The sequence below is a fragment of the Balaenoptera physalus genome (genome assembly GCF_965194825.1).
Source record: "Balaenoptera physalus genome assembly, chromosome: 14".
NCBI lineage: Eukaryota > Metazoa > Chordata > Mammalia > Artiodactyla > Balaenopteridae > Balaenoptera > Balaenoptera physalus.
This window is the reverse complement of record NC_138893.1, coordinates 10,227,726-10,255,722: the sequence shown is the minus strand read 5'-3', so window position 1 is coordinate 10,255,722 and position 27,997 is coordinate 10,227,726. Positions and strand designations below refer to the sequence as shown.

At 36.7% G+C, this 27,997-nt stretch overlaps 1 protein-coding gene across 4 annotated transcripts in view; it reads right to left on the bottom strand.

Annotated features, from left to right (window-relative positions):
* Positions 1–27,997, bottom strand: part of LYST (lysosomal trafficking regulator) — a 181,209-nt gene that overhangs the window by 109,726 nt on the left and 43,486 nt on the right. For 3 of the 4 annotated variants that reach the window (XM_082423109.1, XM_082423108.1, XM_082423110.1), the window contains 12 exons: positions 25,695–27,774; positions 22,935–23,958; positions 20,980–21,141; positions 19,340–19,496; positions 16,979–17,205; positions 16,407–16,473; positions 12,838–12,947; positions 10,229–10,661; positions 7,035–7,179; positions 5,867–6,040; positions 2,253–2,413; positions 1,213–1,403 (listed from right to left, as the gene is read on the bottom strand). In XM_082423109.1, the coding sequence (XP_082279235.1) occupies positions 1,213–1,403; positions 2,253–2,413; positions 5,867–6,040; positions 7,035–7,179; positions 10,229–10,661; positions 12,838–12,947; positions 16,407–16,473; positions 16,979–17,205; positions 19,340–19,496; positions 20,980–21,141; positions 22,935–23,958; positions 25,695–27,774 (4,931 nt within the window). Of the gene's footprint in view, positions 1–1,212; positions 1,404–2,252; positions 2,414–5,866; positions 6,041–7,034; positions 7,180–10,228; positions 10,662–12,837; positions 12,948–16,406; positions 16,474–16,978; positions 17,206–19,339; positions 19,497–20,979; positions 21,142–22,934; positions 25,576–25,694; positions 27,775–27,997 lie in introns of those variants that run through there. The other variant, XM_082423111.1, reaches the window with a different exon arrangement.

Sequence of the window (27,997 nt, the reverse complement as noted above, 5' to 3'; positions counted from 1 at the left end):
GACCACACTTCAGATCTGCTGCATCCGAAACTCTGGCCCAGCAATCTAGGTTTTAACAAGTCCTCTGGGTGATTCTGCTTGGAGAATCATTTCACTAAATAAAGCATGTTTGGTCAACGGTGGGACATTTGGGGTGGGATTAATTCTTAGGTGTATGACACTGCCCATGCACTGTAGAATATTTAAAATCCCTGGCCCCCACTCAATAATAGTGGACAGCCAAAACGCCCCCAACCCCCATCTTAAAATACTCCTTAGGGAGAAAATGATTGTGTGCCTAATACCAGATCTTTAGTTAAAGTCCACAGGTATCTACTCTATATTTATTTTACCATAGATATATATTTAACACCACTTAAGACTTACATATGTTTTACAAAATATCTGAATTAGAACTTCTCCTTTACTTTAGTCAAATGTTACAGCTTTAAAATATAATATATTTTGATTGTAAAATATACACCTCATTAACACAACAATAACAACAAAATATATCCCAAAGTAGTAGTCTCCAAGTAAGAAGTATCTCTGACCTATAATTGTACCTCTCATAAGAAAGCAAGAGAAGGAGGAACACAGTTTCGTGGCTATGCCTACCAGCTTTTACCAGATCTTCTAAGACCATGAAGGGTCAGTTTCCAAGCTGCTATAATGAAAAATATCCATCACAAGCTCCTAATCTATATTTAGTATAACAAAATATTAGAATAATGTATAAAATGCAATCAAGAGTCTCATATAAGCAGAGTTAGCAAAAATTTGAAAGCAAAATTCCTAGTTGTTATTGATATTAAAGAAAGAAACATTCTAAAATCTGAATATGTGTAATTAAAATTAATATAAATAAAAGTTAGTATTTATTTATAAGTATGGGAAAGAAAGGTAATAAGCAATTTTTTAAGGCTAACACGTGTTATATTTTCATTATATCATAAATATTTTTCTCAAATGATTAATAGGTATAACCTAAACTAAACTGATACTTAGTATAGAAATATAGTTCCAAGGAAAAGCAGATGAAAATTTGAAACCTGAAAACGAATTCTGAGGTGGTCAAAGCATTTCAATTAAAAAGAAAAACACTTCTAAGTAAAGAAAATATTGAGAAACAAAAAAGAAAAACTCTAAAATTCTAATTCCCAGCTAATGACACATTCAATAAACATACATAACAGTTACTATAAAGTTAAAACTTATAAAATGAAAACTTACAATTATAAGACCAATGTCGACATCTTTGCTGGTCATAAAAAGTTCTCTGATTTGTTCACACTGCAAAATTTCTTTATTAATATATTTGGAGTAGTCATTCACAGGCTTGCCATATTTACATGGCATTATTGACGTATGATTGGGTCCACAAGCATATAAATAAAATGCCTCCTGTGAGCCAATCTTAGCTCCTGAATAGCAAAAAAATTAAGTTATTTACTTAAAATACTCCAACCAAAATTTTTCGTAAAAAACAAGAAACCAAGAGGTTTTTTTTGCTAGATTAAGTCTTACAGTTGTTCACTGTATCTTACAAAATTGATAAAGCCTCAATTTCCAAATTGGTGTAATGAGCAAATAATTGACAGCAAGATTATCTGCTGGATGTAAGATGAATTAATATAGATACATATATAAAGTTAACTGAAAGCTCTTGGTATAATGAAGTCATAAAATTTCTAGTTGCTCTTTAGGCTAAAAGCAGGTTTTGTTTTGCCTCTTTTTTTTTTTTTTTGTAAATGGAAACTATACCTCAGTAAACTCCTTTTAAAAATAACATGTGGATCTTTATTCCTTCGTCCATCCATCTATTCAATAAACACTGTCTGAATGCTATTAAGTGCCAGGTTTAGTGATATATTTTTTAAAATCACATATTTCTTTTTCCCTTAAAATGTGGTATTTTTTAATATAATATACTAAAATTATAAATAAAAGAGACAACCAGTCTAAGGGTACCTGTCATAGCAGTGCATTTTCCAGGATTATAAAGTTGATTTAATATAAGCTTCTCTTTTGGGGAGGGTATGGGGGTAGGATGTACACCTCTACATTAAATGAATGTATCAATTATAAGAAACACCTAGATTATAAAAATCTTAAAATATTTTAAAAGTACATCTTGGAACCTAGGAAATACAGTACTTACTAAGTACAAGTGAAGGAACAGGGATTAATACTTTATCCAGGATAATTAACTTAGTCTAATATTTGTTAACTGAAAGAAAAATTTGGAAATGCTTTGAAGGGGAAAAATATACCACTGAAGAGAAGTAAATTTCCCAGGTCCCATTTGCCAGCCAACTGCAGAAATTCTTCTTGGGATGATAAACAATGGCCGACCATGCAAAATGTTTTATTGCTGTCAGATGACAAACTTGTTTTTCTTGGAAGCGTAAAATCCAAAGTAACATCAGGCTTCCTACGTTAAAAACAAAGTTAAATCAGTTACTTCAGTGAGTACTAGGGATTTTTAAAGTATGAATGTTTAAAAACAGGAAATTCTTGAACAAGTTTCTTGGTTCGGTATCAGATAGCTGGTGATGGGAGAGAGAGGAGGACTGATTCTCTTGTGTCTTGGTCCAAGGTGCTGCTGGTCCACAAGCCCCAGAGGACGGGAGTAGAATAGAGATGCCTGATGGTCCTACACCAGGCCATGGGAAGTATGACCGGACATTTGCTGCAAGCTTTCTTTGCCACTTGACTTCTGCACATTCACCTTCCTGGTTTAAGATATAAATCTACCACCTCCCCCTGATTTTACCAGAAAGTCTCCCACCTCAGTAAACAATTCCTAAAATCTCATGTCCTCTATGAGGGCTTCAAAAACTAATCAGAAAAAGAATATCACTTCTTCAGGTTTTGCTCTGACAAGGCACTAAAACGCCAATGCTTTTTGGCATTTTCTGTTTTTTCAGTGCTAAATCATTACCGAGCTTTTGATTAGTCTCTTGCTTTTCTTCATATAAAGGTTACAGGAATCCTTACAAAAGGCAGAGTAGGAAGAGGTAAACTAACGGTTTCTCCTAGACAGACATCCATGATGGGAGAACTTCATCCTCTAGTTGAAACGGCAGAGTGCCAAGCTCTACCCCCATTTTAGAAATGTTTTAACCTCCATATTACGATAATGAAGGTAGCTTATAAAGACAAAGTTTGTGAATAAGACAAAGGACTTAGAATAAGCTAATAATGAGATATTCTATTTTGGTATGTATGTATTTAAAAACTTTCCCCTAAGGCTTTCTGTTTCATACTTAGCATATAAATTTAACTATTTTAATAGGAATATTTTTAACAAAGGAAAGATGTGAGCTTTTTTTACTGAGGTATAATTGACATACAACATTAGAGTGAGATAACTTCTATTACTGTACAGGCATCTTTCTTGAACCAACTAAATGGCTGTGACTGAAACAGTACTGCCACCTAGTGGCATTATGACAATACAGTTTTTATGGGTAAAGAAAACTTACTGTAAGATCAATGCAAGATGAGTTCAACAAACACTAAAATAATTCATACTATCTACTATGTGCCATATATTCCTACCATATTTGTGTGCTGTTCATCAAATAAAAATTAATAGAAAATATTAATAGGTTTTTTTCAGTATCATTACATCTTGAAATGTATTATTTGTAGAAATTATTCTATTAGTTCAGAGAGTGATGAAGATAGTGCCGAATTTAAATCAAGAGAATAATATATTCATCCTTGGTCACTTGCTCATTGCTCTATTAATAGATAAAATCATTAACTTGTACCAAAGGGGAAAAAAATCCCTCAAAGTAATGAAGAAATAAGTGGGTGGGTAAAAATTAGTGCTATGTGAATCAAGTGACTATACTCATAACTTCAGAACTGGCCACAGAGAACAGCTAGACTCTCACTCTGAACATGTCTAATGATTAGTTTATGATTCCTGTATCTGTCAGCTGGCCTGATTCACCAAAACGCTGTCAGGTTAGTAAAGCACAGGGTTTTAAAGCAGGCTCTATCCAGACTCAAGAGTCCAGTTTGAGTTTCAGCCGCCCTCCTCACTGCTGGTAGGGCTTTGGGTCAGTTACCTTGCCCTACCCTGGGTCTCAGCTGCCTCACATGTAAAGTACACCTCTTTCATCGTGCTGTTGGGAGGACTAATTGAGGTCATCCACGTCAAGTGCTTACTACACTGCCTGGTGTGTGCTGAGAGCTCAAGAAATGAGGAGGAGAGAGTCCAGGAGACTCTCTCCCAGCCCCATCCCCAGTCCCAAGCAATCTAACTCAAGGCTCTGGAAACAAACAGTGATTGGCTACGGCTGTCATTCAGGCTTAGGCAGCTGTGAAGACAGAACTTCTCAGAAAATATTTTATTTGGACTATGGAAATTGAGCTTCAATGACATATTTTCATGTATTTTTTTTAAATGAATAAACTGTTTCCTGTGACAGATACTGTGGACTGGCTACCCTAGAGCCGTTCACAAGCCCCTTCCCCTGCCTTCTTGAGGCTGGACGGCTGTAAGCAATCAACTCCCGCAGCCACTGCAGCGCTGACCGGTATACAGCCTTCCGTTGATTCCCACAGGCCCTTTCCTCTGCCTGGCCCACTCACTCTTCCTCCCCCCTGCTCATGGAAAGCTCCATCTCCTTCAGGTCTCAGCTTAAATAAACTGTTCCTAGATAGGTCTTCCCTGGTGTGCCTCTCTTAAGTAGCAAACCTGGTATTTTCTGTCTCAGGACACATTTGTTATCCCCACAGTCCTTGTCATGCTTTGTACACACTCATTGAATCGTGTAGGCTTGCTGTCTGCTTCCTCACGGGACTGCGAGCCCCAAAAGGCAGGCAACGTGTCTGTCTTGTTCACCAAGCCCCCAAGCCTGATATAGCATGTGCTCAGCACATAATAATTCCTCAGTAAGTATTGGATGAACAAATGAATGAAAAAAGAGGTTAATTTGTGCTAAGGGTATATGTTATCTCTATGATCTAATCTACTTCGAGGGACTTTTGAGAGAACTGGAAGATCATGTATAAAACGCACCTGGCAAAAGGTCTGCAACATAATAGGTATGCAATATTTCAGACCATTCGATTAAATCTAGACTCCTCATCCTGGATTCAAAGCTGCTGTCACATAGTATCACCATGCCCACTCATTCTTCTTGCTCATTATTCAACTTAGACTGTTCCTTCCAGCCAGCTTGGGCCTTTCCCATGTTACACTAGTTTCCAATTCTGTATCCCCTTTCATGCTATTTCATTCAATAAAATACTTCCCAATGCTTACAATTTCCAAGATACCTTATAGTTCTCTTAGTGTTACAGTTTACATTAAGATACTCTACAAAACATTTCTTATTAATTTGACTCACAATTCTCCTGGTTTGTAAAAGTCATATAGTACTATAACCGAATCTATCACCTGGCATATTTCTAGGACCCTATCTTAATCTATCACCTGATACACTGGCTTATATTTTTCTCTAGTCATTCTAATTTCTTTTGCAACTCTGATTTAATTTAGGTATTAGCTTTATTAGCCACTTAATTTAAATAATTCCTTATGGATTCATTTTATAACATATGGCCTTGATGGAGTAAATTATAGGTTCAGTTGCTTGATGTAAATATACGTTCTACATGAGTGCCTAAATGTTCAGATTTCTGCATGCTCCACAAATCCAAACATTAATCTTCAACAATTATTTCTAAGGGGAATTAATTTTGTATGAAAGTGATAAATAGGAAAAAATATCTAACTTGACAGACTCTTATGTTAATATATAGTAAAATTTCATCTATAGTTTTCTGTAATCTGTTTCAGAAGCTGTAACAGAATAAGTAAAATTATAACTGACATTAATAAGTATTTACTAAAAATGTTTCATACCTCTGTCCAGAGACCCATATGGAGATCTTCCCATGGATATTCTTTTTCCCTTGGGGCTGCTGCAAGTAGGTGAGTACTAAATGTTGCCATTTGCTTAGAAGGAAAATATTCTCCTGTGATTCAACCTGTGCTAGTAAAACAGCTTTCGTATCATCATTTGAATCCATGCACACACTGCACAAAAAAGAGAAAAGGTATAGGCTAAAAACATGAAACTTCTGATCTCAGTTTTTAACATGTATATTAACTACAATTCTAGATATTTAAGTGAAATTAAAAATCAGTTCTATTATTAAACTAACTTGAAAAGTCAGTAGGTCTTTTGTTTTACACCGTAATCTGCTTAGTTATTTTATTATACTATTACCTCAATTCATGAACTAAAATAGATTTGGCTCATTTGCTAGTGTTAACAATTTGGGCAATAATCTTCAGAATTCAATTTGCAAAAAAAATTTTTATTAGTACTGTCTACACAGTCATTGCCTTTTTAGAAATTACAGTGTAATATTTGGTTCATACAAAAATTAATACATATTATACATAAATATCTAAATGCCAGGATGTATTGTTGGTCTAACCTACTTCGAGGGATTACTAAGAGAATTAAGATATAATTTATATAATGTACCAAGTAACCTTTATTACGTTTACAGAGCATAGATCCCTAAGCAACATGTTTCATTTAAAGTTTTATAAAGATAGTATCATACTAGTCATACTCACTCAATACAAATAAAAGACTTGTATCTATACTAGTCAACAAAGGAGGTAGGAAAAAAAGGACAAGACAGCAAGGAGAACCTAAGCTTATTGGATAGTGGCTCTTAAATATATAATCTGCATGAAAAACAGCTGTCTGGTAACAGCATCATAAGATCACTGCAATCTGATGGAATACTTTCATAGATAAGACTTCAGTAAGTATTTGGTCTAAGATACAACTGAGAATTAACATAATGTACTTCAGAGTTTAATTATAGACTTTTAGATAGAATAATATATTGTTACAAAGGCTGTATTAATAACTGTTATAATGTATCTTCTTTTTTTAAAGAATTTTCTATTTTGCTGTAATGATCTTTATTAGCAGATTTCACATTAATGTCTCTTACATAAATTATTTAAATACATGAGCTATTCATGATGGGTTGAGGATAATCGTTACCGAAAGATAAAAGTGCCACTGCGGGGATCAGCCCACACTTGGATCATCAGCGCTTTGGATCCCAGTGAGATCATATGAATACAGCCTTCCTCTATGAGCCTTTCACTGGGACTCACGTACTCTGCGCCTTCCGGTCTGCTGTGCTCTATGAGAAAAAGATGTTAGAATGATCAGTTAAGCAACTGATAAAAAATGAGTGGAAAAGTGAATCTAAAAGATTACAAAGCATGGTTGTTCATTTGTAGTAAATTATTTACCTGGAATGTCTGAACATTTCAGGTAAACAAACAACATTTATTTCCAAACAACATTTCCAAAGTTTAGATGTTAACTCCAAAAAAAAAGCATGAAGAGTGAAAACAGTAATTGAGCGCAATAGAAGTGGTTAAATGTTTTAAAATACATGATAACCAAGGGCTAATTGCAGGAGTGAAGAGACCACTGTGATGTCACTGTGCCATGATTCTTTTATCGACTGGACTGGGTCACGGTGACATCGGGGCCCGAGCCCAGGGAGAACACACCATTGTCACATGTCTTGCACCACCAAAAATCTCTATAATAATAATAATAATAGCATGCTGTTTTTTAAAAAAATTGATATTAAAATTCCTTTTAGAAAAATTGTGGTGTTTGAATATATTCCTTGTTTAGAGTCCCTGGTGCGTGATCTCTGAATGTAAGTGCTGAGTGATTCTGAAACTCTAACATGTCTCTCCAAGGCAAGCGAAGGTAAATGCTAGAGGCTTTGAGCCATCGGGTTATCCTGACTTCTCTTTCTCACCACTTAAAACCTAGCACTGCCTGAGTATGTACGATGAGCTCAATTCTCAGCCATGCGACCTATTACCATGATTCATGACTTCATGTAAAGCTCCATTAAGATGTACCAAAATATAAAATGCATGCCCAAAGGCTCAGACTTTTAGAGAAGATAAACACTGCCAGCTATCAGATTGCATATATATTGGTTGTCAATTTTCTACGGGTATAACCACCACCAGGGACTTCCCTGGCAGTCCAGTGGTTACGACTTTGCCTTCCAATGCAGGGGGTGCGGGTTTGATCCCTGGTTGAGGAGCTAAGAATCCCACGTACCTCCAGCCAAAAAACCAAAACATAAAACAGAAGCAACATTGTAACAAATTCAATAAGGACTTTAAAAAAATGGTCCATATCAAAAAAAAAACTTATTAAAAAAACAACCACCACCAATTTTTAAGAATACTCCCCCTAGCAATGATAATAGTCTTAAAAAAGAACAGTTAAATTCATTGATTATCTTGAGGACTATTGCCCAAGATATAAGATATATAGAGAACTCATATCTGAAGTGATATCGAAAAAAATGTTTCCATATCAAATCTGAACTTGTACAATTAAGAGACCAGAAGAGAAACCAGTGTGTATTCAGGAATTCAGAGCAGTTATATTATAAATATTTCTTAATTTAGTGCTCATGACAATCTTGTGAGATAAATATTATTATCCCCATTTTGAGGGTGACAGAACTGAGGTGCTGAGAGGTTAAATAACTTGCTCAATGGCACACAGTGGTTTAGTGGCAAAGGATGTGTTATCACTGTAATATTTTCTTCACCTTTCTTCAATTTTTTTGTATGTATACTATTTTTAAATGTTAATTTTAAACGTTTATGCAAGATTATCTTTCTAAAACACACGTTTTCTAATACATCTTTACAATAATAAATTTTTAAAATGTTCCCAATACTTAGTTTTCTCAGGTCATTGTGTATATTTATTCATTTTATAAGAGACTGTTTATATTGTGATTGCTCCCACTTAATATGTAAGAAAGAGATCTGCAGTTTATAGTGTAGTGGTGACATTTAAGCTCTGGAATTAAATATAGGTGGGTTTAAATCCATTTCCAGCACTTACCAGCCACATAAATTGGTCATGCTGCTTAACTTCACGTACAAATACGGACAGTATGAGCACTCACCTTACTGAAATGTTGTGAAGATTAAAAACGTATATAGCAAGAGCAAAGTGACACAATCCAGAAAGCTCTCCATGTACATGAGACAGCACCATCGTCAATAACATCACATGTATATCCTTCAGAGCTATCCATTCTTAGGTGGCAAAATTCAATTCACAAAAGAAAACACTATAACTACCTGAAACATTAAATTATCTGCTAAGATTTCTTAAAAGTTCAGCTTCCTAGGCTAACCCATAAAAGTACCTAAGTATGCTCTGCTAATAACTTGGAAATAACATCTGTGGAAAAGTAGATTCAGAGCTCCAACTGTGGATATCAGGTGATATTTCCCACCCTTCAATCTCAACAGTGTCGTTAAGGTTTTCCGTTCCATCTACAGGTCAGCGGTAGAAGACCTCCCTGGAAACCAGATACTGGTGAAGGCCTAGTGTCCTGAAGCAGAGGCTCTGTGGGCGTGTGTAAACCTTGTGGAATGAGCAGCTATGGAGGCCAGCACCTCCCTATAATCATAACCCCCTGAACACCTGTCTCATTCAGTCATTTCATTCATTCATGGACCCTAAGAATTAGCCTACCTGCTTTACTTACCACCACCATAAACTGCTTTCTAACGAACAGCTTCTTTCTACCTAGCAGTTTCCTAGTAGCATAATCGCAATTCGAGCAGTTATAGAAAGAACTGGAATGAAATTCATCCTCACTCTGGAGGTTGGTTGACGCATTTAAACATTCTGTGATGGGAACGAGGAGAGAGGCACTGAGGTAAGATACAGCATAAGAAAGAGAGCTTGAACTACGAGAGAGAAAGGAGATGAAATGGAGGCGGACTAATAGGAGGTGGGAAACCGGTAGCAGAAGGATGGAAAAGTGGCTACAGGGTTTTATCCTTTCCTTTTGAAACACCAGGAGCCACCCTAACCCAGTGACGGGACCAGGAAAGAGGCAAGCAATGGGGCTGGTGAGCCCCGCAGCAGTTGCAGATATGGCCCACCTGCCTCCCCCGCCCCGGCTCCCATACACACTAGGCAAAAGAGCAGAAGAAAATGGAGTTTTCAGGGCTAGCTGACCACTCAGGCTGCGTAAGTCAGAGCCTGCCGCTGCTGAGGCATTCCACGTGAAGAACACGTTGAGAGTAAGTCAGAGCTTCGCTGTATTCTCAGTGCTCAACTACTATAAAACCGCCGTCGGAAAAATCTTAGTGCAACAGATAACGCTGCTGTCATACCTGTTCCACCAAAACTACTATCCAGTAGAATTAACGATTTGTTTCTTTTCTTTGTCTTCTTTCCTTTTTCTGTGGTACTCTCAGCTTCGTGAATGCGCTCCACATTAAACCACAGTGAAACGCTGAAACCCTCCGACAGGTGTGGCCAGCAGTTTTGTCCTAGCAATGGCAAGTGGACGGGGGCTACGTGCCAAGAGGAAAGCAGCTGCTGGGGAAAACTGTCACTGTCACCCTCCTTCTTGCTCCGCAAAACTCGTGCTCTTCTTAATAACCCCATGGCCTTACTGTTTAGAATCCCGGGACACTTTTGTGAAAAAGATGAAACACCACCGCTTAAATTTGGAGTATGCAGCAAAGGGAAGGTTAGATACTGTGAAGGACTCATAGTAATGTCACTTTCAACAATTTTCAGAATACCCAGAAGAAGAATTTCCTAGAGGAGAAGAAAACCACACAAAACTTTACAATCATGTTACAAGGTACATAATAATCTTGAAAGTCAGGTTATAAATGAAAATGCAAACATGTACATATGCATATCAGCATTCCTATTTAAATACCTTCCTATCTACTATATCATTAAAATTTTCATTTTTTGTGTGTAGTTAAGATAAAATATGAAACAGAGATTTCAGTCTTAAAATATATAATCTCTTGTGGTTAATTTGTTTTAGATTTAGATGCTTTTAAGGTACAAACCTAAAAAGTTATGAGTTGGTTTTAAGTACTAGCAATTAAATACAATGATTATATCAGGAATCATTTCTAGCAAAGAAAGATGTTTATTCCCAAGTACACTATAGTTGCTTCTATCAATTATTTTTAAATGAGGGATAGAATCAAAGACCTTACAAATTCTTCAGATTTCTGAATGGCATTTACAGCATGACTGACTTCACAAAATTGAGTGCTCCGTTACTTTCCACCTTATTTTACATGCCTTTTCCCTAATCAAATAAAATTTCTTTCATCTCTGTTTGGTAAACTAAAATAAGGTTTTTAGGTTTATTTATAATTACAAGTTTTTGGTTAAACTCAAACACAGAATGTACAGAAGAGATGACAGGAAACAAGTATTTAATTAAAGGGAAAAGCAACGACTAAGGAGACAAGTAAAAAAATAGAAAAAGATTAACCCAGTACAATGCCCTACCCATGCATAAAATAACATCTAATGTTGATTATTACAATGATAAATGAACTCAGAAAAATACAATAGAAACATTCCATAAATATATAGTCAGTTCTCAATTGTCTACATGAGTGGGTTTTTTTTTTTAACATCTTTATTGGAGTATAATTGCTTTACAATGGTGTGTTAGTTTCTGCTTTATAACAAAGTGAATCAGCTATACATATACGTATATCCCCATATCTCTTCCCTCTTGCGTCTCCCTTCCTCCCACCCTCCCTATCCCACCCCTCTAGGTGGTCACAAAGCACGGAGCTGATCTCCCTGTGCTATGCGGCTGCTTCCCACTAGCTATCGGTTTTACATTTGGTAGTGTATATATGTCCATGCCACTGTCTCACTTTGTCCCAGCTTACCCTTCCTCCTCCCCGTGTCTCAAGTCCATTCTCTACTAGGTCTCAGTCTTTATTCCCGTCCTGCCCCTAGGTGCTTCAGAACCATTTTTTTTTTTTTTTTAAGATTCCATATATATGTGTTAGCATACACTATTTGTTTCTCTCTTTCTGACTTACTTCACTCTGTATGACAGACTCTAGGTCCATCCACCTCACTACAAATAACTCAATTTCATTTCTTTTTATGGCTGAGTAATATTCCATTGTATATATGTGCCACATCTTCTTTATCCATTCACCTGTTGATGGACACTTAGGTTGCTTCCGTGTCCTGGCTATTGTAAATAGTGCTGCAATGAACATTGTGGTACATGGCTCTTTTTGAATTATGGTTTTCTCAGGGTATATGCCCAGTAGTGGGATTGCTGGGTCATATGGTAGTTATATTTTTAGTTTTTTAAGGAACCTCCATACTGTTCTCCATTACACTAGTGGTTTTTGCCCTCGTGTTCCACAGAGCTCCCTCGGGGTCTACAAGGCTCAAGTGGGGTGATGAAATGGGCAGGGCTCAGGAACATCCTCCAAACTTGCTTCAAAGAAAGTAGCTCCAAAGTTTTCTGTTTTATTTGCTTATGCTTCTAGTCAAGATTTCATTATAAAAATGGGTTTCTCAGCAAAGAACGGTCTAAAGATCACTAAGCTGCACCAATGGACAAGTGACAGAAGATAAATGAAGAGTGAATAATAATTTTCTTAAAAAAAAGGGTAACTCTCAAAATGGTTATAATTACTTATAATTATCTTTAGTAATTAAAATTATTTAGCATTTCTTAAGCACAAAGACTTGGGGTGGAATGGGGTAAAGGGACTATGTTCCCAGTGATATGTCTAGCTAGCCGAAATTGAAGCAAAACGGTTAAAATTGTGTAAATAACAAAATAATCGAGAATTTCACACGCAATAACATGGAGCTGACTATATAATAATTACCACATCAAAAGAGGGAGCTTAGTGATTTCTAAATAATAAAAAAATATTCTATTAGGTATCAGTGAAAAAATGGCAAATTATAGCATATTTACTGTACAAGGAGATTTCTCCAGAAATATTCTCAAAAGAAGGGTTAGCTCTTCCGAACATGTTCTTGAACTCATCAAAGATACCAAAAGATCCACCAGTACTCTCTGGCATGCTAAATTAAAGAAAGAGAGAGGGGGAAAATTAAAGCCGATATACAATAATTAAAAGAACGGAATAAGCAATTTCACTGAAAGGGATCAAACACTATTGTCACATCTTGAACGGATTATAAATACTCTAATAATCCAAAAATCTGCTGAAGAAATAACAATATAATTAAATGCAAACCAACTAACCAACTGACAAACAACAACAAAACCACTTTTCTTAAAGACTGGTTAGCTCAAAGTAAAATAAAGGTATTATTTAAAGAAGCATAAATTAATACAGTATTTCTTAAATAAGCTGTTAGGTACCATAAAACAGTCTGCTACCTTCTCATGTTGAAAATGTTTAATTTATGACTACAACTTTCTAATTAGAAAATTAGATGACATAAGTAAAAGTGGAAGTATTAAAAATTACGAAAACACTAAAATATGACAAATGATTAGTGTGAACACTTTATTCTATCATGGGGTTCAGTATGAAATATAATTGGTAATACACACATTCACATAACTTTCTAGAGTAAAATAAATATTTGTAGCGTATATTACAGCGATCGAACTATATTTGCATGCATTATCTCAGCCGATCCTAACCAAAAATAAGTCCTACAAAATAAATATTATCTCCCTTTTGGACATGACAAAATAATTCTCATATAAAACCTGAGAATAGAAGTCATGTTTCAGCAACATGTTTTGTAGAAGCAGTGAACTGATACAGTAGTGTAATGGTAGACATATCTAGAAAGAAATTGAGCAACAAGACTATAAAATAGCATGGACTTTATCCTGTAAGTTACATCAATCAGTTAAAGGTTTTAGAGTAGGAAAATAACATGATCGATGTAAAGTGTATGTGCTTAGATTTTATTTTCCAGTTCAAAACTAACAGGTTCCAGTTCAAAATGGGGGAATAGAGATATGCACACACATATACATATGCCTCTGTCTACCACCGAAAAGTCACTGAACTGAAAGTTCAGAATAACAAAAAGGAAGAAACCCATAACAGGAAAAAAGTGGGGAGGCAGTGGGCACTGGGAGCAGGTCAAGTGAGAGATTTAAAAATATTTCTTGAAGATGCAAGGAGAGATAGATAAAAGAGAAAGCTGCAGCCTAGAATCTCTTTGAATTACAAAGGGGCTCAGAGGAATGAAGAGCCGATCTGTCCCAAATCTGGGGAGGAAGTAAGACGGGGCTGCAAGCACAGGGATTAATAAAAGGTCTGTCTGTGACATCCGCCTCTCTCCTTGATTCCGAGTACACAGCACAGATAAGTCACCTTTCACCTTTATGCCCCAAACCTGTAAACTCTTCTCAAAAGAAACTGAATGGCTTCTGCCCAGAAAAAGCTGAGATGCATGGTGGGATGTTAGCATCAGGGCTACCAGGTATAACTGTAAAAGTCTGCAGACTGGCCGAGTTGCCTAACCAAGGGGAAAAATAGGAACTGAAGAGTATACAGAGTACACAGAGAACTCCTAATACTCAACGACAAAAAAAGAAACACCCTGATTTTGAAAAAGGGTGAAGGATTTGAATAGACATGTCTCCAAAGAAGATATACAGATGGCTAACAAGTACATGAAAAGATGATCAGTGTCACTAATCATTACGGAAATGCAAATCAAAACCACAGTGAGAAACCACAGTGAGGAAAACATCAGACAAATTCAGCAGGGGGACATTCTACAGTATGATCAGTCCTCCTCAAAACTCTCAAGGTCATTAAACAGGCAAAGTCTAAGAAATTGTCACAGCCAAGAGGGAACCTAAGGAGGTATGACAACTAAATGCAATGTGAATCCTGGCTAAGATCTTTAAACAGAAGAACATTAGGTACACACTAAGGCAATTTGAATAAACTATGGACATAAGTTAATAATAATATAACAATATAGGTTCATTAATTATAGCAAATATACTAAGGTTAATCTGGGTACTCTCTGTACTATCTGCTCAATCTCTCTATAAAGGTAAAGCTGTTGTAAAAAATAAAGCTTATTAATAAAAAAATTAAAAAGCAATCTACATTAAATCAAAATAAAATTAAAAAATGAGCTTTAAAAACCTGAAGTACTGATGTATGCTACAACATGGATGAAAATATTATGCTAAGCGAAAGAAGCCAGTCACAAAAAACCACATATTCCATTTACATGAAATATCTAGAATAGGTAAATCTATAAGACAGGAAATAGATTAGTGATTGCCAGGGGCTGGGGCACGTGCGTGGGGGAGGGTGAAGGGGAAAGAGGGAGTGACTGCTACAGGGTATGGGGTTTCTCTTGGGGCGATGAAAATGTTTTAACATGGACAGCTCTGAACCTACTAAAAAACACTAAATTGTACACTTCAAACGGGTGACTGGTATAGTATATTAATATATCTCAATTATATCACAAATATATCTCATGTATATGAATTATATCTCAGTAAAGCTGTTATGAAAAGATAATGGAATAGAATTTCTCAGAGTTGAGCTGGAAATAAGTCTTCAGATCAAAAAAGTCCACTAAGTGCCCAGCACAATAAATAAAAATATACCCATACACTAAGTAGATGGGGAAGAAGGGAAGGCTTTTCCTTACAGTGTAATCCCAATTAATAAATGAAGATGGAATGAGGGAAACAGAAAATTACTATTTGGCAAACCACCATATTAACTGTTTCAGTCAAGAATCATCAATGGATGCTAAAACGAGTGGGTTAAAGTATGATGAAAAAAGGATATTTACATAGCCTTAAGTTATCTCCCCATAAGAAACTTCCTAATTATAAAGAGAAAATACTAACTTAACAATGGAAACACCTGGCAAAACACCACCTTAACCAAGTGGTCGAAGTCAACATCACCAGTAATAAGATACAGATATCATGAACCCCTAGATATGACGCACTGTGAAAAGGCATAGCATCACTTGTGAGGTATGCATGCCCAAAACGCATAACTTGAATTTGATCATGAGAAAATATGCGACAAACCCAAATTAACATTTTGTGTATGTCAGCCTTAATTCTCCAATTACAACTTAGGTTTCTCCAACTAAAATCTAGGTTTCTATCTAGTGTATATAATATAATCATATTACGTATTCATTATGAATTTCTCAAATGTCTGTGAAAGTACAGAGTAGAGAGCGGGCACTCAAGCGATACCTGGTAAAGCAGCAACACAGTGTTTAGACTGGGTTACAGCCCTTGCAATGCCACTTCCATGTATACGACCCTGAACAACTAATTCGATCCCTTGGAATCTAGATTTTCCTCTCTATAAACTCAAGATACTTATACTATGTCTACCGCATTGGATGGTTCTGAGAAACAAAAGAGATGATGCATATAAAGCTACTTTTGAAACCACACAGCCCTATGCCGATGGAAGCCATTATTGTCAACTCTTCATTTCACGTGGCAACAAAATTATTTCAAAGCTATGGTTTAAAACAGTTTCAACGCACCTTGAAAATCAGAATCAGTCTGTGTTAAAATACTCAAGAACCCTCCTAAAAGATTTTTCACAGTTCCCTGAAGATTAAAAAACAAAACATAAGAAATTAAATTTCTTACCTCATGAAAGCATGAAGCAACTGTAATAGCATAATAAACTACTTGATAGTCTACTGTATACACATTTCTAGGTATTTTAAAATAAGTGGAGAGAATGCTATGTGTAGGATTATACATAATTTTCATTTTGTTTTTCATGCTGTTTTGTTTTCTGAGTTTTCAAAACAATGACCATATATTAAAATTAAATGCAATTTTTCAAATATTATCCATTCTCAGAAGCATACTAGGATTCTTATTAGTTAGCCAATGACAACATTAATTTTTATGCTACTTTGGAGAACTATGGAAATAGAAGATTTTTAGAATATCACTTATACTAAAAACATACATTAAGGTATTATAAAAGGTAAGTAATCATCTCAATTTTCAGACAAGTTGGGTTATATATAAACAAAGAGGTGAGTAATTGGGGGATGCGTGTGGTAAATATTGATCACATTTAACTAAATACATCTTTTACCTGTTGCATGAGTAGAAAAATATTCTTTTCTTTCTGTCTGATGATTTTCAAAAAACTCTCAAATACATGGGCAAGCACATCAAGTTTGGCTTTACCAGTAGAAAGCAAATTTAATTCCAGCATACAAATCTCAGGATAAATTATTTCCCCTTGAGTGAGGTTTTGAAGTAAGTCATTTGGACTGCTTGATGCACTGAAACTTTCTACTTCAGGCTTTAAGTCTACCCCTAAAAGGGGGAAAAGAAAAGATTATTTTTATTCCCTAAACATTGAAAAAATATTTCAAATCTCGTTCATCATTAGGAGATCTAGTGACAGAAGTGCTATTTATAAGATGCTCACAAAACCTTTTCCTACTGCTTGACTTTTGATTACAATACATATCCTGAAAAATCAAGTCATATGGATATTTTGAAGATAAATGAGTAGCCTTAAGAGTAATTTTGATCTTCACTAGAACCACGAATATTATCAACTGTAATTTTTACAGACCTGTGACACAGATTTATCACACTCCTTTGACACAACTGGAAAAAAATACTATCCCAAACTTTCTGACGCCAAAATACCTAAATCACAGGGTAGTTCATTTGTTTGCCCATATCTCTGTGAAAACAGTAGGTCTGGCTATTGGTTGGATGAATTTTATACTTTGTCTTCTTCATAAGTGAGAAACAGACAAGACTTTCAATGAATTTCAATTTCAAGTAATTTCAATGAATATTACATTTTGGAAATTTTAACTGTTATGCTCTTTAAAGAAACTGCTGTACTCTTTTAAAAAGTTCATATAGGTAAGAAATGTATAAATTTCTACCTAGACCAAAATTCTTTAAATTAAGATCTATTTAGCAAACTTACAAAAAGGAGGAAATCTATCATTATAAAATCATGTCTGTACTCTGATAAAACTAACACTGTTGGGACTTCCCTGGCAGTCCAGCGGTTAAGACTTCGTGCTTCTATTGCATGGAGCGCAGGTTAGATCCCTGGTCAGGGAACTAAGATCGCGCATGCCGCACAGTGCGGCCAAAAAAACAAACAAACAAAAAAAACTAACACTATTAAACCAATATTTTTTCCAAAGCACCTGCTCAGGAGGTGGGGGGGGAGGGAGAAGTGGAAGAAGGTGGTTAAAAGGTACAAACTTCCAGTTATCAGATAAATAAGTACTAGGGATATAATGTACAGCACGATGACTGTAGTCGCCATTGCTGTATGATATACAGGAAAGTTAAGAGAGTAGAGTCTAAGAGTCCTCATCACAAGGAGAAATGTTTATTTCTCTTCTTTTTATTGTATCTATATGAGATGATGAATGCTAACTAAACCTACTGTGGTCATCATTTCACAGTATATGTCAATCCAACCACCTTAAACTTATACAGTGATGTATGTCAATTATTTCTCAATAAAACTGGAAAAAACATATTAAAGTAGTTTGTTTAATGAATCAAGTAAGCTACATGAACATATATGTGTGTGGCTTTCAATTCGTGGCTGTTCCTTTGTTCTTTTCACTCTCTTTATGGTAAAAAAACAAAGAAACAAAAAATACCTGCTATGGGCCCATCAAGCCCTTTCAGTAGGACATCAGTGATTATTCCCATTCACTCAGTGGGAAAGAGAAAATAGACTTTGAGGAGGATAAACTACTGCAAACTTAGTGAAGACTAACAGTACTGGCACAGGCACAAGATCAGCAGATTAAAAGATGGAGCCTTCCCAGAAATCTCTTGGCTCTGGCCAATCCATACTTTCCACTTTACCCAAGTTTTAGGCCTGGAAACAAAGGATCATATGCAATGTCGTTCCATCCTAAACAAGTTGGGCTGTGGTGAACTAAGAAGAAATCTATGCTGCAGCATCCTTGGAGGCCACAAAGAGATGTCTGCATTCCTTATATTATTTAATCTTTATAACAAACTGCCTGCAATGCTCTTCCTGTCAATGTTCGCTGGATAGATCTTTTGTATTTAGGCCTCAACGTAAACATATCTTCAGAGAGGCCTTCTCCGACCACCCAATCACTATCACATCACCCTGTTTTATTTCTTCATACTGCTTATTTCTGATACTTATTGTTTGTCTTTTCCACTAGAATATATATGAAAGCAGGGACTTCCTCTACCCTGTATTCTTAGGCACTCGATCAATGCTTGTGATAACAAAATATATCTCATTGTTTTAAACTGCTTACAAGAATGCCAGAATTTGTTGTCAAGATCAAATGAAATGATGATGCAATGCACTTTTTAAATGTAAGGCAATACAAAATTCTGAAGTGATATTATTATGAACCATTTGCTAATTAATAATCTGACTTCAAATCCAATCACAAGTACTTCAGTGATATTTTACCATCATCCCAGGTTTCACTGTCCTCAGGATTGCTTTCAGTATCTGCTTCATAACCTTCTTCTTCAACCAAAAGTTTAATACTGCAACACTGAGGATCCTCAGCTTCTTCTGAAAAATCACTAGGTTGGGATGACAATTCTTCTTCAGACTGATGACTCTACAAGATCAGTGTAATTAAAAGGTAAAAGCTGTAATGTTTGTTCCTTTTTTATAAATAAGGTATTTACTACTCAAAAGTCATTTTAAGGACAGCTTCAGTATTTTAAGAAAACAAATCTTAGGCATCGATATTAACCATTACACATTATGAAATTCACGCAGAATAATTTTCTTGATTAACACCTCAAAAAATAGCTGTCCTAAAAGATTAAGCTATAGGTCATTTCAGTTTTACTGAAAAATAAGTCTCAGAAATTTCATTCTAGTTATATGATAAGAAATGACTAAAAACCACAATGAGGTAGAATTAAGTTGTACTTCCTACAACTTCATGTGAATAAATATGTATTAGTTTTACATATTTGTTCATGGAAAAGATTTTTTCATAGGATTTTTATACATAAAGTGTTTCATAAATTAGATACCCAGAGAAGAGATGAAAAATTTTCAAGGAAATTAATTTTAAGGTTTCAGAATGCAGTTGTCTATACACAAGCATCTCAGAAATCAAGAGTTCCAGCATTAACTCCCTGTGCAATATCTTGTGGCATGAAATTTTCCTTCTCTTATAAAAATGTTACTAATATCTTCATTTTAGAAAACACACTTGAAGAAGCTCAGAGTATTTTATCATTGCAACAGTAATAAAAGGTAGAGTAAACTTTTTTTTTAATAAGTAGGTAGGTATTTTAACCTACCTAGGTATTTTGACATTTTAGGTAGCTATTTTAACATTTTCCAGTTAACCAACTGATTCAGTAATATGATGAAGGCATTAGTAGTTATTTCAGTAAGTTTTTAAGTTATGACAAACAGTAACATAAAATATTATGGCAGAAGATTATAAAATGCCAATGTATGTCCAGACCAAGAAGTTTAAAAAGAAGTTACATACGGATAAAGGAGCGGTGACAATTAACTAACGGTAAAGAAACATGAAAGGAGAGGGAAATTAACTAAATATGTATCCGAGTTTCAGGAAAAGAAATTAAAATAGTTCTTTTAGAAAACAATGTTAACGGAACAACTAAAAAACTATGACTGCTATTTTCTATGCAAGTACTAGTCCTTTTTCATGCTGAGTGATTTAAAATTAAAGTGAGAAGAGAGTTCTGGAAATATTAGCTGCACCAATATAGGATCAAATAAGACCCAGCCCTGAATTGTTATTTAATAAACTATCATTTTATATGTAAGACTTACCAAATAATACCTTTCCACCTAACTAGAAGTAATTCTCAGAAAATCTCCAGATTAGATGAAGAGAAGCATGTCATACTGCTCTCCTGGTTTTTACGAGATACGGCACTGACTAAATACAATCCACCCCACGTGACGGCGACACGGCCCATCGAACTCACATGACCAAATCCTGGCCCACATGTCCTAACCACATTCATTGGTGCCTTACTCCCATCCCACACAGAGGCTTCTGCCTCTGCCAGTCACACCCAAACAACACAACTGTCCGTTATTCATACCTTCTCAGTCACAGCATCATCGTGTTCAAAATCTGCTGAATGATTCCCCAGTGCAACTCGAAGCAGGGCATCAAATAAAGGCTTTGCTAATTCTGTTTCAGTCACCTTTGACTTGGAAAGATGGCTCCTCATTTCAAGCAGTATATTTTCCACAGACAAGTTCTAAGGTAAAAAAAAAAAAAAGAGACTAAGAATATTAACATGCTTTAAGAAAAAATTAAACAGTGACAAAACAAATGACAAGTTAATAGTTACTTAAGCAAACACTAGTCCATTTATTTGCAGTTGATATGAAATTAAAATGACTATAAATACCTAGCACTTATACAAACATCCTACTGTTACAATTAATAACAACATTTTAATTTATCAAATGCTTTACTCATCTTATTTGGTTTTGAATTTCAATGTACCATAAATTAATTGTATCGTGCAAAAAATGTTTAGTTAAAACTTCAGGGGTTTGATTAACCATCTCTAGATTTTACAAATTCCTTCTTCTTGGAGATTCCTTAAGACTCTAAGAAGCACTTATGTTCTAATCCTTTTCTCTTCCTCCCTTCTTTACTCCTTTCCATCTGTGCTTGAGGGGAACTCTCACTGCTTGCCTACGTTCTTCTACTAGGGGATGAGGCCATAAGGATGGATAGGAAACTGACTTCTTCCCTAAGGAATTATCTCCGTCCAATGTGAGACACAGATACATACAAACAAGATATGATGGTGACCATACGAGAGCTATAAATAAAGTTCTCTGAGTACAGAAAAGAGAGGACGTGCCTGAGAGACCTGTCAGAATGTCCAGAGGAAGGACTGTAGGAGATGAACAATGAAGAACAAGTTGGAGACAGCAGGCATAGAAGCAGAGAGAGAGAATACGCCAGGCAGAAGAACAGGTACAAAAGTACAGAAGTGACGACAAAGAATGGCATCTCGAGAAGCTGTCAGCTCAGTATGGCTGATTGCAGCATGGTGAAGGATGGCAGGAAATTAGGCTAAACACGGAAGTGAAAGCAAGACTGTGATGGGCTCTGCGTGCTATACTAAGGAGTGTCTATTTTAATTGTGAGCAACGTGGAGGCATCAAGATGTCTTAGACAGGAGGCATTATGGAGGCTGGGACTGCAGTCGGGAGAGCCTGCTGGCTGACAGAACGGTTAGGGGTGAGTCAGTAAGGAAAGAAGGGATCTGCCATATTCGAAGTGCCCTTAGAAGCAAGGTCCGAAACTGAGGACTCCTTTTTCTCTGAGACATGCTCTCAGCAGAAACTTGTAAAGGTATGAGGGAGGCAGAATATGTCAGGGGAAGAAGCCAGGCAAACGTGTGGTTCCAGAATAAATGTGTAGTCCCAGCCTAATTCCATGGCAAGATCTGTGGCCTGAGCTGCACCGCAGAAACTGCCCCCCCCAACAGAGCCACTGCCATCAATCACGGGCTCTGAGCACCCGTCCCCAGTCGGCCAAGGGCACCCCTTGGGAGACGGGTGCAGACGTGAGTCCTCAGCAGCCAACACCTGCAGCAGACGGTGGGCGGGGGGATCAGCTCGGTAGGGGATCTGGGCAGGGCACCAAACAGAATCACACCAAGACTGAAGAGTCTGAACTTTGAAATACAATACTCATTATTACTCATCTGACATTCAGTGAGTAACTAATGCCTTTCAGAGTTGGTAAATTTGTCACATGTGGGTTCTGAATTCCAAACTAAAACGTAAGCTTCTTGAGGGCAAGAGCAGGGTCATGTACTCCTCTGTGGCCGCCACAGCACCTGGTACTGTGCTAAGCATGCAGGAGCATCTCAAAACTTAGAATCTTTGGAAAAACAAAATGACAATAGTATTACATTAGAACTTTAAAATATATATATATATATATATATATATATATATATATATATATATGTGTGTATATATGTATATGTAAAACACAATAGCTAGATGAAGGACAAGTTACTACCTGATTAGGTAACTCCAATTCCATCTTTTGCTGACTAGCTCTGGTGCCATGAAGACAAATAGCCAAAAGGGCTTCCAAAAGTCGTATGCCCTGAAGTGAGGTCTCGCTTTCTCGATTCGTAAATACTTTTGCTTCCTCAGGAGCAGCTTCCGTGGCTGGAATTTGTTCCACATTCATGGAAGAAATAGGCTGTGACTCCAATTTACCTAAACTGTCAGCACTCTTTTTCAGACTACCCAGTTCTGATGGTGTGGGGTCACTTTTCACAGTCAAAGACAATAAATCTTCCTTCACAGTGATCTCAGATTGAGAAGGTCTGTGTAAATCTTGGTTTTCATCTACATTTATATCTCCCTCCTTTTTCCCTTGCTCCTCTTCAGGACTTCTGAATAGTTCCTGTATTATCATAAATATTAATTTATGGCATACTCGGAAACCACCAAGCCTATAAAACTGTTTCTGGAAAACTGGACTCAACATGTAGATCCAATGACACATTGACCAAATGTCTGCTGCTTGGTGCATGTGTTTGGGAGAGGGCAGGACGAGGCTCTCGAGACAGAAACATGGCAGCATGTGTTGCAAAGGCTCGCTCGCTGTACTGTCGTAGCCAGAAGTATCTTCTGAATCATTGGCTGACTCTCTATCAGATTCTGCTTCTTTACTTACGCACAAGAATGCCACACAGAGGAAGAGGTTTATCGTGTTGATATGAACATCCTGGGTGACAGACTTCCGTTTCTTTGGATAAGCATCTTTGAGGCGGGCATAAAATTTGCTAAGACTCTGAGAATCTGAATAAGCTTGCTGGTTGTACAAAGTACTGACATTTAAAGACGACAGCTCCTTCTGTTCAAGGTCTGTCCCATCAGTACCTGGAATTGAAGAATCTTTCTGTTGTTGCCCTAGGCTGATTATCAGAGTTTCAAATGCTTTTAGCGAGTGATTTCGAATACCATCTAAGTAATTTAATTCAATTATTTGGTTCACTCCATTACAACTTAAAAACAAATCTCTTATTACCCTGTGAGAGAAAAAAAAAACAAGAGCTTTTACATATAGCAACATCATTTATTAAGTAGGTACATATACTATTTAAATATGTCATTGCTGCAAGTAACTAAACACTACCTATTTCAACTCATCAATTATCTGGCTGAAGTCCTCAGATATGACTAGGATCTCAAGTGGCTTTCTAGTTACTTTTACATCCTTCTTCAAACACTCCAGCAGCAAGAACAGATTACAACGTATATCTCAAGTTAAACGAAGCAACGCATCTCAAGTTAAACGAAGCAACGCATCTCAAGTTAAGTTAAACGAAGCGCATTTTTCTCCAAATGGCAAATTTCTCTATAAATTCTCAGTGCCACAGCCACCATCACATTTGAGATGGACACTCCGGAAGCCCGGAGGCATTTGTGTGTCTGCCTGATGGTTCACCCAGGACTTCTGTTGGTTTTAAATCTGTATGTCACACAGGGAAAGAACCAAACTGCAGATGTGAAGTTTTTCAGCTCTGCCTCGGGTAAGACTCACGGGTCTGGATCCCTGTCCAGAAATAGGCTAAGGAGTTACAAGCTTTCAAAGCAAAGTCAGTTCTAGTTAAACAATGTCAGAATGTCAGGAATTTTTAAAAAAGAGATTGTAAAGATAACCATCACAGATGGGTTGTATTTTATTACGTTTTTTAAAATGGTACATGCATTAATTTGAAAGGCCAAACTACCCATCAGAAGCAAGCTTTATTTATAAAACTATTTTTTAAGTATCAGAGTTGAAAATCACAAAATCTGCAAAACTGGGCTTCCCTGGTGGCGCAGTGGTTGAGAATCTGCCTGCTAATGCAGGGGACACGGGTTCGAGCCCTGGTCTGGGAAGATCCCACATGCCGCGGAGCAACTAAGCCCGTGAGCCACAACTACTGAGCCTGCGCGTCTGGAGCCTGTGCTCCGCAATGGGAGAGGCCACGACAGTGAGAGGCCCGCGCACCGCGGTGAAGAGTGGCCCCCGCTTGCCGCAACTACAGAAAGCCCTCGCACAGAAACGAAGACCCAACACAGCCAAAAAAAAAAAAATTAATTAATTAATTAATTAAAAAAAAATCTGCAAAACTCATTGATGGGATTCTAAGTAATTTTAATTTTCTTCATTTTGCTTATCTGTATTTTCCACATATATTGCTTAGGCAATAAATGTAGATATGGTATTTAAAAAATAATAATTCCCTTAATTTCACTACCTCCATAAATAATTATCATTTTATGTATATGCATATTTTACCTAGTTGTAAATAAGCGGATGATATTTTTATTTTTTTATTTTATTGATAAAATATTATAAGCATTTTTTCATGTCCCAACATGATCCTTTTAAACATTATTTTTTAATGGCTAATAATATTACATCAAGAAAATATAAAATAATTAATTTAACCTTGCCCCTGCTGTTAGATATTTGTGTTGTGTCCATTTTTTTCTCAGAAATACATTTAAAACTTTACTTTTTTTCAGAGAAATTAAAATCAATGGCTCTATCCTCTTCTCTATGACCACCCCAGTAAAAACAAACAAATGAACAAATATATAAATGTTTAAAAAACAATCTGACATGGGATGGGAATTTTTTGGTAGTTGTTAAACTAAAAATTAAATCCTAGGAAAAAATAAATAATAAAGATATTCAAAAGCGTACAATGAGAAAAAAATATCTACACACACACACACACACATACACACACACACACACACACACACGAACCTTGATTTAAGCAGGGTAGGCAGAGTTTTTAAATAAATCTGAACCACTTCCTGGGGCAAACACTGGTTATGATGGCTACATACATGAGTCTGAGCTGAAGTAATGCCGAGCTGTTGACAATGATGTGCTAATTCAACTCCTCTTTGGAGCACAGGATTAAATATGTAGTTATACAATTTCCACTGAACAACTATATTGCCTTTCTGCATTAAACTGGAAATGTGACTTGCAATCTGCACACTACATAGTCTGTCTTCTTCAAAAACAAAATTCTGATAAGCCTCTAAGGCATCCCATTTCCACAACAAGTCTTCAGATCCACTGCTGGGCAGGATCCCTTGAAATCTGTAAGAAGGACTGGCTAAACCTGAGGAAGGTTCAGCATCGCATGCGTTTCCCTGCAGGGTCTCTTCTAATTTGGCTAGTTGATCTGAGTCAACGGTACAAATATTGCAAGCTGCTTTCTTAGTTTTTTGTGGTATCTCGGCTCCTCCTAACTGATCCAAAATAAGTTTGTTAAGAATATTTAATATATGCTGCCGACAGTTTTTCAGTGCTGGCGATTTAAAAGCACAGAGCAAAGGAAGGATCACAGATTTGGGATCCATACAACAGCATATGCCGATGTGCTGAACACCCGAGAGAATCTGGACGCACGTGCTGCTCGAGGAAGCCTGCTGCAGTAAGCGTAAACACTGGTGAGCACACACTGCAATGCAACAGCACCGCTCCGGGTAATACACGTCTCCATCTGCCGTCTCTTCAAACGGGCTTTTGGAAACTTGGTTTTTAAAAGCCGAAACCAGCAGACCTGAGAGATCTCTGTGGTGATGCATGAGGTGGGAATATTCACACCGTCTGTGCCTTTTTCTTGTACACATTGAATGATGAAGTTGCTCTGATTTCACTTTTTTGACGGTGCTCATTATTTTCATCACACTATTGATGAGGGCTTTCAAATGTTCTGAGGCCTCAGGAGGAACCCCATCTCTTACAACCAGCCACTCCATTTGAAGAACTGCTGTTTCAAGTAAATGAAATCCATGATGCTGAATGAATTCTTGAACCAGATCCATGGCTTGACTGAAGAAGAAAGGATTTGAAGCTGCACTTTGAAGACAACAGATCAGGATCTGTAAAACTCCCTCTAGGAGCTCAGGTAAAAGAAGCGCTCTATGGCGATACTTGGAAAACACAAAATCTTCCTCAACCTCTTGTAGTGTTTTCTTTTGTCTTGGTGCAAAAGGGTCGGGCTGCTTTTCTAGGCAAGTTCTAATTTTTAAAGCTGCTCTAAGCAATTCCGTTAAATTTTTTCTAAGACTTTCTGGCATCATCTCTGCCATACTAATATCTACTGACATAAGATGCAACACTGTTCGAAAAAGCATCCGTTGAATCAAAGCCACCGGTTCTTCAGTCCAACCTGCAGAAACCACCCGACTCTCCAAATTGTCGCTGAGATTACAGCAGTCCCCAAAACCCACTAGGAACTCAGTCAGCGTGGGCACTACGCTGGCGGCTAGAGCAGAATTATGATTCAAGGTAATGTCAAACTTACAGACCTTCTCTAATAAAGATAACAAAACGTGACATAAGTCAAATGGAGAATTGTGCATGTGACTGATGATAGACAAGGCTGCTGGCTCACTTAAAATGTCAGTGTTTGACTCCTGTCTTGGAATCTTCTCTCTGGAATTTTCCAAAGCCATGGTATCAGGAAGGGTCTGTTCTTTGGTTGATAAGTGGTCAAGCTTAGCTGTAAGGTGGTCTTCTTTAGGAGACTGTGTTACAAAATGCTTCAGCAGATGGGACCTTCTATGCTTAGTCATTACTATAGTTTTGTCATCTGAATTGACTTCTGAATCTGAGGTGGAGAGCTGTGTCTTTCTTGCATCTCTTACAGAATAGCGATGGGTAGTTTTACGCTGCCGTCTGCTTTGTCGAAAAACATTTACTTCTGCAGAAACCTGACCGGCTGGGGCGCTTCCTTCTAAATATAATTTTTCCTGAGTAGATCTTTGAGAACTTGAGTTCTTTTCTTTGGTCAGGATTATATCAGCTGAGAACGGTAGATTAAAATCTAACAATATGAAGAAAGAAAATTTAGAATACCTTAATATGTTTTAAAACTCAGTTTGCATAGGTGATTACCTTCTTACTTATCATTCAGTTTAGGAGTTTATCCTCAGTATATTTTTATTATGGGGCTGATTTCCTTTAGCCTTTTGTTATGTCTCTACTCCCCTTCCTCCCCTTATCACTTCACTTCCTTATCCCGCTCATGTTAAGTACCAGGTGGCACT